The 16,910-nt window shown below is 43.5% G+C and overlaps 1 protein-coding gene across 4 annotated transcripts in view; it reads left to right on the top strand.

Annotated features, from left to right (window-relative positions):
• LOC308692849 (rho GTPase-activating protein 6) overlaps window positions 1–16,910 on the top strand; it is a 40,494-nt gene that overhangs the window by 12,874 nt on the left and 10,710 nt on the right. For all 4 annotated transcript variants that reach the window (XR_014030381.1, XM_081369271.1, XM_081369273.1 and 1 more), the window contains exons 2-8: window positions 3,740–3,899; window positions 4,017–4,085; window positions 8,379–8,617; window positions 9,674–9,869; window positions 10,063–10,118; window positions 10,560–10,710; window positions 11,509–11,657. Coding sequence is in view for 3 of the 4 variants with exons in the window: in XM_081369271.1 (XP_081225397.1) it covers window positions 3,740–3,899; window positions 4,017–4,085; window positions 8,379–8,617; window positions 9,674–9,869; window positions 10,063–10,118; window positions 10,560–10,710; window positions 11,509–11,657 (1,020 nt within the window). In the remaining variant the exon portion in view is untranslated. The remainder of the gene's footprint in view (window positions 1–3,739; window positions 3,900–4,016; window positions 4,086–8,378; window positions 8,618–9,673; window positions 9,870–10,062; window positions 10,119–10,559; window positions 10,711–11,508; window positions 11,658–16,910) is intronic.

The following is a 16,910-nucleotide window of genomic DNA, read 5'->3' as shown; positions in this document are numbered from 1 at the left end:
TTTGTTTTGAAACAACACCAAGTCTCTCCTGTGCAGGGATTATTATACAAATAATTTTTAATTTCGGTTAGTTTTTGAGCAAAGATTTACTTCAGTGCTCGAGTAGCAAAATCCTTCCCGCTTATGCTTAAATTGGCGAAAACACATGCAAATGATAAAGTTTCGAGTGTCCCGTCTTCCACACTTCGGCAGTCCTTATCGTCAAGCCCTGAGGTGTGTTTACACAAGAATACACACGCTGGCTTCTGTAATGCATACGGGCATTGCGTGAAGATGTAAAAAGTGTTACAATAAAGGTGTCTCATGAAAAGATATATATTTATTAAAGGGGTCCTAATGCTCTTTTCACAAGATGCAAAATAAGTCTCTGATGTCCCCAGAGTGTGTGTGTGTGTGTGTGTGAAGTTTTAGCTCAAAATACCCCACAGATATTTTCATATAGTATGTTAAAATGGTCACTTTTTGAGGGTGAGCAAAAACACACCGTATGTGTGTTTGTCCCTTTAAATGCAAATGAGCTGCTGCTCCCGGTACAAGGGGCGGAGCTTCAAGAGCTCCTGTCCTTTTACCTCACACACACACACACACACACACACACACACACACACACACTCACACAAAGACACTGAAAATATCAAAAACTTTTAGCCTTTTATGTTCAAACCGGAGTCAGACAAAGATGGAGAGACTCTAGAAGAAGTGACAACATGTAGAAGCAACAGGACATTTCTGAATGGTTAGATGATGAATTGATGGAGCTGATGTGTAGTTATCTTCTAGTCATTGATTAGCATATTCTGTCTTGATTATCTATAAATCGTGTCCCGGGGTTTATGTCAATTTTAGGGTTAGTGATGTCACTAACCCGTGAAGAAGCTCATTGTAGTTCCTACCAGCCGTTTGTTGTAGTCCTTAAAAAGCTATTTCTGTAAAAGAAAATATCTCCCTTTGCTTTGAACTTTGATCTTTGTAACTTTGCAGATGTTGTTTATGCTCAAACAGCCAAACCAACCAAATATTAATACCTAAATATGTTGTAGTCAATGTTTGTCAATGTCAGCTTTTTGTTTTTCTATGCATTTTTCTTGCTGTCTTTCTCTGCCAAACAATTTTGTCAGATTAATACCTTAACCAAGTTTAGTGTTTTGTTCTTCGCTCATATTAAAAAAAAGAAAAAAAAAAATCTGACATTTTCCTCATTGGGTCATTAAAAACAAATATAATCCCCTCTGGACGTCACTTTTGGACACTACTGTGTGTACTTATGTTTTACCCTTTTGGCCGTGTTTGATATAGATTATCTTAATATTTATGTATTTGCTCTGAAATAATTTAAAAGGGTTATTTTACCATGATTTCAAACAAACATAATGGCTAATTAAGTTAAAAAGTTTAATGCAAGTAGTAAAGATAATAAAAACGAAGGCATGATGTGATAACACCTGCCAGTACAGCTGCCAGCTGGATTTATTACACCGCACAGGGTGTTAATGATTTGTGAAAATCGCTAACATGTTGATGCTCTCTTTGCTTCAAAAGTGTCATATGATCCAACTCAGTCTGAGACTGCTGGCTAAATTTACTTTACTGATCATTCCCAGAAACCCCTACAAGGAAAAGAGGAGTAAACCAACAAAACAAAACATGAGTGTCTGGGTTTGAATTTCACAATGATTAGCAGCGCTGCCAGAACGTCTCTCGAGATGCCAAGAGTTCTGTAGAGCTTGTCACTGTGTGTTCAATAAAACCTGGGGTTATTCTGAGGGAATATAAAGATATCTCTGATCTCCGAATATAAACCCAACAGAGCGGGATTCCGGGAGCAGAATTCCCATTCGTTCTCCATGAGGTTGTTCAGTGGTGATATTTGCTGCTGTAGAAAACATAAGTCTGTGATTTCAGTTTTATCAAGAAAGTCCAGTTTGTTTATCAAATCCAAAACACAGAAGAGAGATGTTCCAGTCAGAGTAGCTTGTGTACTCCAAAAATGAGAATCACATCAAAAGAGAGTTCACTCCTATGAAACATCAAATAAAATATTTGTGTATATATATATGAATATTTTGGAATAAATATGGTACTGCTTTATTAAGATGTTAACTGTCCTTAACTGATATTGACAAACTATATACCATTTGATAGCTGTGGCAATACTGTTTACCTTCACTTTCTCTGTCACCTCCTCCTAAACTAAACTACGTCAGGATTTGAGGAGAGGGAAATTAACGGAGATGAGTACTTGTGTTACGAACTGCTCCGAGACACGAAGGTTGAGGATCCAAATGCAGGTTTATTGAAAGGGTAATCCACAATCGTAGTCAAAAACAGGCAAAGGTCATAAACACCGAGTAATCAGTCCAAACAATAACAAACACAAGGCAGGGAACACGGCCAAAAGAGTAATCCACGGAACAGGAAGAAATCCAAAAACCAAGAGACATGAAACCAGGGAGAATGCTTGGAATTGCAGTATTACACTAAACAAGACTTCGCAGGGAATGACAGAAAGAGCCAGGCTTATATAGGGTGAGCAAACAAGAAGATGAGACACAGGTGAAAACAATGAGTCCAGGTAGAGGATTATGGGAGATGTAGTTTGTGAGGGAAGGACAGTAGTCTGTTGTGGAGTGCCCTCTGGTGGCTCTCAAGGGCACTCCGGGTGTTTTTTATTTAGCTATCCGGGATGATAAAATACATTTCTTTGATTAATAATAATTTGTTACATTTATATAGCGCTTTTCTGGCTACTCAAAGCGCTTTACATGGAAGGGGGGAATCTCCTCAAACACCACCTGATGATGTGACGGCAGCCATGCTGCGCCAGAACGCCCACCACACACACACACACACACACACACACACAGTGAGTGATGAAGCCAGTCAGTATATAGGGATGATTAGGAGGCCATGATGGACAGAGGCCAAGGGGTTTTTAATGACCACAGAGAGTCAGGACCTCAGTTTAACGTCTGATCCGAAGGACGGTGCTCTTTGACAGTACAGTGTCCCTGTCACTACACTGGGGCGTTAGGACCCACACAGAGCACAGGGTGAGCGCCCCCTACTGGCCTCACTAACACCTCTTCCAGCAGCAACCTGGTTTTCCCAGGAGTCTCCCATCCAGGTATTGACCAGACTCAGCCCTGCTTACCTTCAGTGGGTGACCAGTCTTGGGCTACAGGGTGATATGGCTGCTGCATTATCGCACAGGGGGTCCGAGTTTGATTCCCGTATCAGAAAGTTTTTTTTTTCAAGATATTTTAAGGCATGTCAAAATTATTGACAACAGGGGGACTATAAGACTCAAGTTTTCATATATGGTGACTGATCAGCAGGAATTTATTAATTTGCAGCAAGACAAGACTTTTATTTTGAAATGGCGATGCACATGTACAATCGTGAAAGACTTGTAGAAACCTTTGTTAGATTTCATGCCAAGAGATCAAAATATAACATCTATTCTGTTTTTTTTCTTTTTTTTTCTTATTTTTCGAGAAAAGGTCTAAATCTTCTAAAGGAATCTTTGCATGCATGTCTTGAGTGCAAACTGGGTTTGAGGGTAAATTCAAATCAAATACTGCCATTAAAACCCATGGACTAAAAAAACAACATGTAAAATTGCCCAATTACAACAATTTAATTGTAAATCTTCAGGTCTGCGCTCAAACATTGAGACTTTAACGGGTTAAAGATGCTCTATAGTTACACGATTTCTCTTTCTATTTTGTGTCTCTCTTAGGGAGATTTCACCTGTAGGAAAGCAACGGGTCATAACCTCCACATGCAGTCGGTTCCCATCCAGAGTCTGTCGGAGCTGGAGAGAGTCCGGCTACAAGAAGTGGCTCTGGTCCGACTCACGAAAGGCTTTGATTTGGGATGCCAGATCACCATCCCTAAAGGTACACAGACTCTCACACATCGCACACGTCAAGAGATGTCCTGACGTGACACTTGTTTGATTGTCTTTGCTGTTGTTCTCTGTTTTATTTCTAATGTTTCGTGTGCTTTATGTCCAGATGGCCAGAAGCGGAAAAAGTCACTCAGGAGGAAGCTGGATTCGTTATCAAAAGAAAAGAGAGACAAAGGTGTGTGTTTGGTTTGTAGACGCTTGGGTTTATAAACTTTACACTACCGTTTAAAAGTTTGGGGTCGAAAAGATGTTTTATTGTTTTTGACAGAAGTCTCGCCGACTACGCCAAAGCTGCATTTATTTGATCAAAAATACAGTAAAAACAGTGAAATATTATTCTACTGTAAATCTGCTGTTCTCTATGTGAATATATAGTAAAGTGTAATTTATTCCTGAATTTTCAGCATCATTACTCCAGTCTTCAGTGTCACATGATCCTTCAGAAATCACTCTAATATGATGATCTGATGTCATAACAATAATTTTTTTTATTTTTAACAATAAAATAACAATAACAATAAAATAAATGTTCGGTATAGCGTTCGATATTTTCATGCGATCACCACAACATTGCCCAACATCAAATGGCAAACGTAAGGAAAGCGGAACGAAACTGCGCTGCTCATTTGTGCTTCACGGACCGTTAATCAGTCTGGACCAATGCAGCGTGAGCCGATTTCGATCGAGCGACACTGTTTCTACACAGCGCTGAGAGATCCAGTAATGAAAGCACTTGAATTTGCCACAGAAGTAATAACATCGCTACGAGATCTAGGGCCCTATTTTAACAGTCTGAAATGCATCAAGCGCGAAACACAAGTAACTTTGTGGGCTGGTCTCGACGCAAATCTAAAATGTGTTGGTCTGAAGTCGCTTCATTACTCATAGGTGTGGTTTGGGCGTAATGTGAAATAAACCAATCAGAGCGCCGTTTCACATTCCCATTAAAAGCAGGCGCGCTTGTTCCATGGCGGATTGCTATTATAACGGCGGATTTGCCAGGAGCGTTTCACACCTGAGGAGACCGACGTTCTCGTCAGGGCCGTAAAACACAGAGAAGTGACATTGGGGATGGAGAAACACACCCAGATTAGCTTCGGTTAAACAGGCGTATGATCATTTGGGTAAATGTGTAAGCTAGATTTATGCCTATTTTTCACATCTTCATGGACACAACAATCATTTCCCTCGTGTGGTAATATTGTTCCTTGTAATAATGTACGATTTGCAAAAATGAAAACTACTGCTTCTGTGTAGAAGAGAGAAGTAAAGTGTGTGTGTGTTGTGCTCACGCTACATATAACATGCGCAACGCGCCACTGACTTTAGACTAGTTTTTCCTGGTCAGTGGCGGAATTGTTTTCTGAAACTGCAGAATAGCACCAGGGAACGTTTGCGCCGGAACACGCCTCCTCTTTTCACTGAACCGCCCCCGGGAGCGCAAGTTCATTCCCTAATTTACCGACATGCGTCTGTGGAGGGAAAAGTCCGCTGTGCGCTGTGTTCATCTTCGGAACACAAATTAAGATATTTTTGATTAAATCTGAGAGCTGTCTCACTCCTCCATAGACTTCTAAGGGACTGAAACTTGCTGGCCCAGAAAAGTTATTAAAGAGATCGTTAATATAGTTACTGTAATTACTGACAGAATTTTCATTTTTGGGTGAACTATCCCTTTAAGTCCACACATCAGCAACTTTCACCATGGATTTGCTGTAGTAACACTCACTGTAACCATGGAAGTGTGGCAGGAATAGTAAAATGCTTTCAAGTATGTCACACATCTTTTTCCAGAACTTCAAAACTCATATATTATCATATTTACATGTTATTTTTAATGTGATAACCAAAACTTTATTTGAACCTAATATCATTTGTTGTTTGCCTTTAATAATGTGGATTTTTTTTAAAAAACAGTGGTTTCAATTCAAACTTTTCTACTTTTCTTAAAAAAAAAAAAAGGTTTTAAAATGTTTTGATACGGAACGATATGAAACATTATTTTGTGATAAATTTTTTAGCTATATCGCACAGCCCTAATGAATAAGAATATCAGCATTGGCATCATTTTATCAACTAAAATTAAAATGCAATTTTTGTGTTGTTCTTTTTGAATTGAATGTCAAGTCTATAGATTTTCATTTTCATGCACTTCTCATTTGCTCGCACGTTTTGAAGAGCATCTTGCGCTCAAAATGTGACCATCTTTACAAAGTCACATGACCTCACGTTTGATCAGACACCTAGAAATCTGAACGATTTCTGCTTTTCAAATCCTTAAAGCAACAACATGGAACTTTTCCTCTGCGGTCGCCCTACAGGTTGGAAGCGGAATTGTCCATTACCGCTGTCGTAAAATGATTTACGGTTACTGTATGAAGCATGCAGGTTTTTTTCATATGGGCAATGATAATATTATTAATCTTCCCCCTTTCATAATTTATACATGTTTAGTAGACTAAACATTTTAACTCAAACATTTGCGATTTGCATGTCGATTGCAATGCTCAAATCTGAACGAGAATGATAGCGATAGCATCCTAACCATCTAAAACTACCATGTTAGTGTTTACTAGCTACCAGATTGATAATTCGCTCATCTACTAGCTGATTCATGAAGATAAATAAATGGAGGACCAGATAGTTTCCGTAACGTAGCCAGGCAGACAACAGATTAGAAAAAATAAAGATAGTATGCAAGCAATTTACAGTTACTTACTAGTTCAACAGCATGACGGCCAAGTCAGCATCGGTCTGGTAACTCTCCTCCTCCATAAGCTAACACCAGCGAGCAAACGCTCGACCCATATTGATCCTCGTCCTGCCTTTCAGTTTATCACTCTCCCTTTTCCTCTTCCGACTCTACTCCGACAAAACCTTGGACTTCTTACGTTTCGCTGCTGCTTCAGCCATGACGAAAACAGACGTACGAAAACAAACGCGCTGGTTGGCCACATTTGAGGAAGTGGTGGGCAAAGTGACGTATGCCGTAAAGCAGTCGAATTTTGTAGTTCTTTTTGAGCGCTGGTTACTACCCGCACCCCGAAGTTACATAGTGCCACTAAAAGCGATACAGACCCCGTCAGGATCTGGCAGAGCCTAAGGGTCTTGGAAATATATTATGAAGGTTGAAAAGTTACATGTTGTTACTTTAAACGCCTTGTTTCTAGGATCAGTGGAAAGCGACGTGTGCCGGATTTGCTCTCACGCTTTCAGACTCCTTTAGCTGCACTATGAGGGTGAGACATGGTGCTTTCTCCCAGAATGCACTTCTGCACGGGGCGATCCGCCTGCAGCTCTCACTCCTCCCGGATCAGTAATGTAATGTGTGCTGGAATGCAGACGCTCCCGCTGCGCTCCGACTTCCCGGAGAAATAATAACAACAGTCCGAGACGCTCCGTTTATTTGTGCTGCCGCTCGGAGTGAGCAGGGACTCGTTTGCACGTTTATTAAAGCTCTTTCCTGGTTGATGTCGCGAGAGGCTCGTTGTGGAATGTCAACACAAAAATGTTTGTATAGTGTGTGCCACGTTTTATTATGTGATATATTAAGGGCATATTAAGCAAGAGCGTCTGTGATGTTGCCTAATGAAGGGGGAAGGTGTGCATGTTTTTGTTTGTTCGTTCAAAACAAATTGCAGGCATTGGAAAAATTGGGAACTAGTGCAGGAGTTTTTATGAGTCGATTAAAAATGAGCTAATGATTAGTTAAATCACGAAAATGTAAAATTAAAATAATATTTAAAAAATAAAATGCTTACAAAAATGTTCGTGAGCTTATGAGAAGATAATAAATAAATCATAAAAATTATTCAAATTAAATTATTATATATTATAATATATTATAATGTGTGTGTGTGTGTGTGTGTGTGTTCCTCAGAGTCGGAGGCACAGGCGTTCGGCGTGCAGTAACTGTGTGTGTGTGTGTGTGTGTGTTCCTCAGAGTCGGAGGCGCAGGCGTTCGGCGTGCAGTAACTGTGTGTGTGTGTGTGTGTGTGTGTGTGTGTGTGTGTGTGTGTGTTCCTCAGAGTCGGAGGCGCAGGCGTTCGGCGTGCAGTAACTGTGTGTGTGTGTGTGTGTGTGTGTGTTCCTCAGAGTCGGAGGCGCAGGCGTTCGGCGTGCAGTAACTGTGTGTGTGTGTGTGTGTGTGTGTGTTCCTCAGAGTCGGAGGCGCAGGCGTTCAGCGTGCAGTAACTGTGTGTGTGTGTGTGTGTGTGTGTGTGTGTGTGTGTGTGTGTGTGTGTTCCTCAGAGTCGGAGGCGCAGGCGTTCGGCGTGCAGTAACTGTGTGTGTGTGTGTGTGTGTGTGTGTGTGTGTGTGTTCCTCAGAGTCGGAGGCGCAGGCGTTCGGCGTGCAGTAACTGTGTGTGTGTGTGTGTGTGTGTGTGTGTGTGTGTTCCTCAGAGTCGGAGGCGCAGGCGTTCGGCGTGCAGTAACTGTGTGTGTGTGTGTGTGTGTGTGTTCCTCAGAGTCGGAGGCGCAGGCGTTCGGCGTGCCGCTGTCTCAGGTGATCTGTAACGACCGGCGTCAGAAGCAGCTTCAGGAGGAGCAGGAGGAGCTTCGGCTCCCGGCGGATCGAGTGTGTTCCCGCAGATCCACCAGACACGAGCTTTCCAGCAGCAACTCGTCCCTCAGCTCCTCCTCGGAGACGCCCAACGACCCCGCGACCCCCGGCACCCCGGAGACGGCCCTGCGCACACGCCGACGGGTACGTGTGTGTGTGTGTGTGTGTGTGTGTGTGTGTGCTTATCCTAAAATAACAGTTTAATTTGATTACTTTACAACTATTACTAAATAATACAAGTTCGTCATGACACTCTTTTGAAGTTGGCTTGAGAAAGTCAGACCAGAAGACTGAGAAATTTTAAAAGCTTGGAAGTTTGAAGGTTTTCTGTTTGAAGTACTTTGAAGTTTAAAGTTTGAATGTTTTGAAGGCAATACAGCCAATCTTCAGAAAAACAGATGAGAGAGAGAGAGAGAGAGAGAGAGAGCTTGACAGGGTGTTTTTGTATGTTGTTAGCATGTTTCTAACATGAATAAGCACATTGCTAACGTTGCTAGCCTGATTTAACATCTTGTTAGCATGCTTTAACACATTGCTAACATGTTGTTAGCATGATTTAACATGTTGCTGGCATGATTTAGCATGTTGTTAGCATTATTTAACATATTTTTGCATTATTTAGCACATTGCTAGCATAATTAACATGTTGCTAGCATGATTTAACATTGTTAACACGGTTTAACGTTGTTGACATTAATTAGCATGTTGCTAGCATTATTTAACACATTGTTAGCAAGATTTACCACATTGCTAGCATTATTTAACACATTGTTTGCATGTTGCTAGCATTATTTATCATATTGGTAACATGATTTAACACATTTATATCATGGTTAGCATGTTGTTAACATGATTTAACACATTGCTAGCATGATTTAGCATATTTCTAGCATGTTGTTAGCATTATAAGCATGTTGTTAGCATTATTTAACACGTTGTTTGCATTATTTAGCATTTTGTTAGCATGATTAGCATTTTTCTAGGATGATTTAACAAGTTGATAGCATGATTTAGCATGTTGATAGCACAATTTAACACATTGTTATCGTGATTTAACACATTGTTAGCCGGATTTAGCATGTTGATAGTATGATATTTAACACATTGTTAGCCGGATTTAGCATGTTGATAGCATGATTTAATACGTTGTTAGCCAGACCGAGACGGGCGGTTGCTGAAAGGACTGTGTTTCCCCTGTAGGGCGGCATGTCTGTGGACTGCATCACGGACCTGGACGACAGTCACTCGCGTCTCCTGGAGGCGCTACAGCTGTCGATGCCGCTGGAGTCGCCCAGCGAGAAGAAGAAGATGAGCGACGCTAAGCTAAGCCTGAACCCCATTTACAGGCAGGTGCCGCGCGTGCTGGACAGCTGCTGCCAACATCTGCAGAGATACGGTCAGTGACCCTGTTAGTTCCTGTCTGTCAGAGTAAGAGATCATGAACATCCAGCTGGCTGTTATCTCAGAATAAACCCCTTCAGGTGTGTGTGTGTGTGTGTGTGTGTGTGTGTGTGTGTGTGTGTGTGAGAGAGAGAGAGAGAGAGAGAGAGTGTGAGCGATGAGTAACGCTGCTGTTATTTGCTGTTCAGGTCTACAGACGGTCGGGATCTTCCGGGTCGGAAGCTCCAAGAAAAGAGTTCGACAGGTGAGAAGCTGATGTTTTATGTTTTACAGACTGTATTTAATTTTTTTTATTTTTAATGAAAACTAACGCTAACACGACACCGTTTTAACTGACAACAGAAAACTTTTAATGTGTTCTGGCCGTTCATTTGCACAACTACAGTGTTTGGTGGCTCTAGAACGCAAACTTAGAAATGAGCGTTTGAATATACATATAAACAAATTCCAGCTGGTCTAATATATATATATAGAGTTTGTTTATTAAGCGTGCAGGGCAACCACCCAGTAGAGCATTACAGTAATCTAGCCTTGAGGTCATGAACACATGAACTAACTGTAACGCATTTGTCAGTGAGAGCATATGTCGTAATTTAGATATATTTTTAAAGCATAATTTAGATATATTGAAAGTATGTGAAGGCTAGTGCCAGTGTTGACCGTGTGTGTGTTGTGTGTCATTCAGCTGCGCAAGGCGTTCGATCAGGGCACAGACGTGGCTTTAGACCAGAGGCACAGTGTTCATGATGTGGCGGCGCTGCTGAAAGAGTTCCTCCGAGACATGCCTGATCCTCTGCTGACCCGAGAGCTGTACTCCGCATTCATCGCCTGCACATGTGAGGAACATCTCCATAAGGGCTTTCGCACGGGGTGGTTATAGGAACTCAGTTATAGGAGCGAGCCACCAGGGTGTTTCCCCGAGAACTAATGGTTCCCTAAGGAACGTTTTCCTGGTTGCATTCGCACCGCTAGTGGGAACTCTGAAGTGACGGAAGCCACGCTTGTTTTTGTGACTTTTATTTTGACGGCGCTGAGTACGACTAAGCTCACAGTGCTCACATTCTCTGTGTTCATTAGTTTACGATCTGTCTAAGCGTTATTAGATAAAACTGTTATACATAGAAAGTTGACAGTAATGAAGAGTTATTAGCGTATGCTGTGTGTTGATGTCCAGTGTTGCTGAGCAGAAATACATGATCATGTTCCTTTCGGCCCCTCAAAGTTGCGTTGGATTTCTCCTCAGCGTAAAGATTAGAGGCTCATCTTTCCCTGTTTTCCATGTTCGTAGAGTTAGTTACTAGAGTAAATATATAGGCTTTAATCTGTGTGCTTTTTTAAAATGGCGTGTGCTGGTGTTTCGCGTGTGTTCGGCCAATCAGCGAACACTACCGTCACGGATAGTTCCTATAGTGCTGGTTTAGACTGACTCTGGAGTAGGAGTAATGAGTTCCTCCAAAATGAGTTCCTAGAACTAAAATCGTTCCTAGTTCCTGCGGTGCGAACAAACACACCAAAATCCGGGAACTTCCTCCAATAGTTTTAGGAACTATGAAAAGGTTCCTCCGGTGCGAAAGCCCCTGATAATCCCAGACATTCCTCTCCTGTGCTCCGCTTTATCGTGTGTGTTTCTACAGCTCTGGAGAAGCCAGACCAGCTCTCGGCCATTCAGCTTCTGATCTGTCTTCTGCCCGCCTGCAACAGCGACACACTCCAGCGATTACTTCACTTCCTGTCTGACGTGGCCAATCACGCGGAGGATTCCCGGGACGCTGGCGGGAAAGAGGTTGGTCTTATAACTGCAAAACATGATGTTCTTCCTCATTGTTTCTGTCTTGTTTTCTAGCACAAATATCTTAACATTCTTAAATCAAGATACATTTATTGGAGAAGCAAAATGACTGAAGATATTAAGTTTTGTTTACTGAAAAATTAAGTGAGTTTATGCTTAAAACAAGAACAAATATCTGCAAGTGGAGTGCAGTGATGGGTTAAACCATGTTTCTGAATGACAGACACTAGTGATGACATGTAGATGGAGAAGAGAAGCGGTCCCAGCACTGAGCCCTGAGGCACTCCAGTAGCTAGATGATAACAGTGATGGGGTAAACCATGTTTCTGAATGACAGACACTAGTGATGACATGTAGATGGAGAAGAGAAGTGGTCCCAGCACTGAGCCCTGAGGCACTCCAGTAGCTAGATGATAACAGTGATGGGGTAAACCATGTTTCTGAATGACAGACACTAGTGATGACATGTAGATGGAGAAGAGAAGTGGTCCCAGCACTGAGCCCTGAGGCACTCCAGTAGCTAGATGATAACAGTGATGGGATAAACCATGTTTCTGAATGACAGACACTAGTGATGACATGTAGATGGAGAAGAGGAGCGGTCCCAGCACTGAGCCCTGAGGCACTCCAGTAGCTAGATGATAACAGTGATGGGGTAAACCATGTTTCTGAATGACAGACACTAGTGATGGCATGTAGATGGAGAAGAGAAGCGGTCCCAGCACTGAGCCCTGAGGCACTCCAGTAGCTAGATGATAACAGTGATGGGATAAACCATGTTTCTGAATGACAGATCTAGTGATGGCATGTAGATGGAGAAGAGAAGCGGTCCCAGCACTGAGCCCTGAGGCACTCCAGTAGCTAGATGATAACAGTGATGGGGTAAACCATGTTTCTGAATGACAGACACTAGTGATGACATGTAGATGGAGAAGAGAAGCGGTCCCAGCACTGAGCCCTGAGGCACTCCAGTAGCTAGATGATAACAGTGATGGGGTAAACCATGTTTCTGAATGACAGACACTAGTGATGACATGTAGATGGAGAAGAGAAGCGGTCCCAGCACTGAGCCCTGAGGCACTCCAGTAGCTAGATGATAACAGTGATGGGGTAAACCATGTTTCTGAATGACAGACACTAGTGATGACATGTAGATGGAGAAGAGAAGCGGTCCCAGCACTGAGCCCTGAGGCACTCCAGTAGCTAGATGATAACAGTGATGGGATAAACCATGTTCCTGAATGACAGATCTAGTGATGACATGTAGATGGAGAAGAGAAGCGGTCCCAGCACTGAGCCCTGAGGCACTCCAGTAGCTAGATGATAACAGTGATGGGATAAACCATGTTTCTGAATGACAGACACTAGTGATGACATGTAGATGGAGAAGAGAAGCGGTCCCAGCACTGAGCCCTGAGGCACTCCAGTAGCTAGATGATAACAGTGATGGGATAAACCATGTTCCTGAATGACAGATCTAGTGATGACATGTAGATGGAGAAGAGAAGCGGTCCCAGCACTGAGCCCTGAGGCACTCCAGTAGCTAGATGATAACAGTGATGGGATAAACCATGTTCCTGAATGACAGATCTAGTGATGACATGTAGATGGAGAAGAGAAGCGGTCCCAGCACTGAGCCCTGAGGCACTCCAGTAGCTAGATGATAACAGTGATGGGGTAAACCATGTTTCTGAATGACAGACACTAGTGATGACATGTAGATGGAGAAGAGAAGCGGTCCCAGCACTGAGCCCTGAGGCCCTCCAGTAGCTAGATGATAACAGTGATGGGATAAACCATGTTTCTGAATGACAGACACTAGTGATGACATGTAGATGGAGAAGAGAAGCGGTCCCAGCACTGAGCCCTGAGGCACTCCAGTAGCTAGATGATAACAGTGATGGGGTAAACCATGTTTCTGAATGACAGACACTAGTGATGACATGTAGATGGAGAAGAGAAGCGGTCCCAGCACTGAGCCCTGAGGCACTCCAGTAGCTAGATGATAACAGTGATGGGGTAAACCATGTTTCTGAATGACAGACACTAGTGATGACATGTAGATGGAGAAGAGAAGCGGTCCCAGCACTGAGCCCTGAGGCACTCCAGTAGCTAGATGATAACAGTGATGGGATAAACCATGTTTCTGAATGACAGACACTAGTGATGACATGTAGATGGAGAAGAGAAGCGGTCCCAGCACTGAGCCCTGAGGCACTCCAGTAGCTAGATGATAACAGTGATGGGATAAACCATGTTTCTGATTGACAGACACTAGTGATGGCATGTAGATGGAGAAGAGAAGCGGTCCCAGCACTGAGCCCTGAGGCACTCCAGTAGCTAGATGATAACAGTGATGGGGTAAACCATGTTCCTGAATGACAGATCTAGTGATGACATGTAGATGGAGAAGAGAAGCGGTCCCAGCACTGAGCCCTGAGGCACTCCAGTAGCTAGATGATAACAGTGATGGGGTAAACCATGTTTCTGAATGACAGACACTAGTGATGACATGTAGATGGAGAAGAGAAGCGGTCCCAGCACTGAGCCCTGAGGCACTCCAGTAGCTAGATGATAACAGTGATGGGATAAACCATGTTTCTGATTGACAGACACTAGTGATGGCATGTAGATGGAGAAGAGAAGCGGTCCCAGCACTGAGCCCTGAGGCACTCCAGTAGCTAGATGATAACAGTGATGGGGTAAACCATGTTCCTGAATGACAGATCTAGTGATGACATGTAGATGGAGAAGAGAAGCGGTCCCAGCACTGAGCCCTGAGGCACTCCAGTAGCTAGATGATAACAGTGATGGGGTAAACCATGTTTCTGAATGACAGATCTATTGATGGCATGTAGATGGAGAAGAGAAGTGGTCCCAGCACTGAGCCCTGAGGCACTCCAGTAGCTAGATGATAACAGTGATGGGGTAAACCATGTTTTTGAATGACAGATCTAGTGATGACATGTAGATGGAGAAGAGAAGCGGTCCCAGCACTGAGCCCTGAGGCACTCCAGTAGCTAGATGATAACAGTGATGGGATAAACCATGTTTCGGAATGACAGACACTAGTGATGACATGTAGATGGAGAAGAGAAGCGGTCCCAGCGCTGAGCCCTGAGGCACTCCAGTAGCTAGATGATAACAGTGATGGGGTAAACCATGTTTCTGAATGACAGACACTAGTGATGACATGTAGATGGAGAAGAGAAGCGGTCCCAGCACTGAGCCCTGAGGCACTCCAGTAGCTAGATGATAACAGTGATGGGATAAACCATGTTTCTGAATGACAGACACTAGTGATGGCATGTAGATGGAGAAGAGAAGCGGTCCCAGCACTGAGCCCTGAGGCACTCCAGTAGCTAGATGATAACAGTGATGGGATAAACCATGTTTCTGAATGACAGACACTAGTGATGACATGTAGATGGAGAAGAGAAGCGGTCCCAGCACTGAGCCCTGAGGCACTCCAGTAGCTAGATGATAACAGTGATGGGGTAAACCATGTTCCTGAATGACAGATCTAGTGATGACATGTAGATGGAGAAGAGAAGCGGTCCCAGCACTGAGCCCTGAGGCACTCCAGTAGCTAGATGATAACAGTGATGGGATAAACCATGTTTCTGAATGACAGATCTAGTGATGACATGTAGATGGAGAAGAGGAGCGGTCCCAGCACTGAGCCCTGAGGCACTCCAGTAGCTAGATGATAGCAGTGATGGGGTAAACCATGTTTCTGAATGACAGACACTAGTGATGGCATGTAGATGGAGAAGAGAAGCGGTCCCAGCACTGAGCCCTGAGGCACTCCAGTAGCTAGATGATAACAGTGATGGGGTAAACCATGTTTCTGAATGACAGACACTAGTGATGGCATGTAGATGGAGAAGAGAAGCGGTCCCAGCACTGAGCCCTGAGGCACTCCAGTAGCTAGATGATAACAGTGATGGGGTAAACCATGTTTCTGAATGACAGATCTAGTGATGGCATGTAGATGGAGAAGAGAAGCGGTCCCAGCACTGAGCCCTGAGGCACTCCAGTAGCTAGATGATAACAGTGATGGGGTAAACCATGTTTCTGAATGACAGACACTAGTGATGGCATGTAGATGGAGAAGAGAAGCGGTCCCAGCACTGAGCCCTGAGGCACTCCAGTAGCTAGATGATAACAGTGATGGGGTAAACCATGTTCCTGAATGACAGACACTAGTGATGACATGTAGATGTAGAAGAGAAGTGGTCCCAGCACTGAGCCCTGAGGCACTCCAGTAGCTAGATGATAACAGTGATGGGATAAACCATGTTTCTGAATGACAGATCTAGTGATGGCATGTAGATGGAGAAGAGAAGCGGTCCCAGCACTGAGCCCTGAGGCACTCCAGTAGCTAGATGATAACAGTGATGGGATAAACCATGTTTCTGAATGACAGATCTAGTGATGGCATGTAGATGGAGAAGAGAAGCGGTCCCAGCACTGAGCCCTGAGGCACTCCAGTAGCTAGATGATAACAGTGATGGGATAAACCATGTTTCTGAATGACAGATCTAGTGATGACATGTAGATGGAGAAGAGAAGCGGTCCCAGCACTGAGCCCTGAGGCACTCCAGTAGCTAGATGATAACAGTGATGGGATAAACCATGTTTCTGAATGACAGATCTAGTGATGGCATGTAGATGGAGAAGAGAAGCGGTCCCAGCACTGAGCCCTGAGGCACTCCAGTAGCTAGATGATAACAGTGATGGGGTAAACCATGTTCCTGAATGACAGATCTAGTGATGACATATAGATGGAGAAGAGAAGCGGTCCCAGCACTGAGCCCTGAGGCACTCCAGTAGATAGATGATAACAGTGATGGGGTAAACCATGTTCCTGAATGACAGATCTAGTGATGACATGTAGATGGAGAAGAGAAGTGGTCCCAGCGCTGAGCCCTGAGGCACTCCAGTAGCTAGATGATAACAGTGATGGGATAAACCATGTTTCTGAATGACAGATCTAGTGATGACATGTAGATGGAGAAGAGAAGCGGTCCCAGCACTGAGCCCTGAGGCACTCCAGTAGCTAGATGATAACAGTGATGGGGTAAACCATGTTCCTGAATGACAGATCTAGTGATGACATGTAGATGGAGAAGAGAAGCGGTCCCAGCACTGAGCCTTGAGGCACTCCAGTAGCTAGATGATAACAGTGATGGGGTAAACCATGTTCCTGAATGACAGATCTAGTGATGACATGTAGATGGAGAA

The sequence above is a fragment of the Scardinius erythrophthalmus genome (genome assembly GCF_964197995.2).
Source record: "Scardinius erythrophthalmus genome assembly, chromosome: 6".
Taxonomy (NCBI): domain Eukaryota; kingdom Metazoa; phylum Chordata; class Actinopteri; order Cypriniformes; family Leuciscidae; genus Scardinius; species Scardinius erythrophthalmus.
The sequence above is the reverse complement of the archived record's forward strand: the minus strand, read 5'-3'. Positions and strand labels throughout refer to the sequence as shown.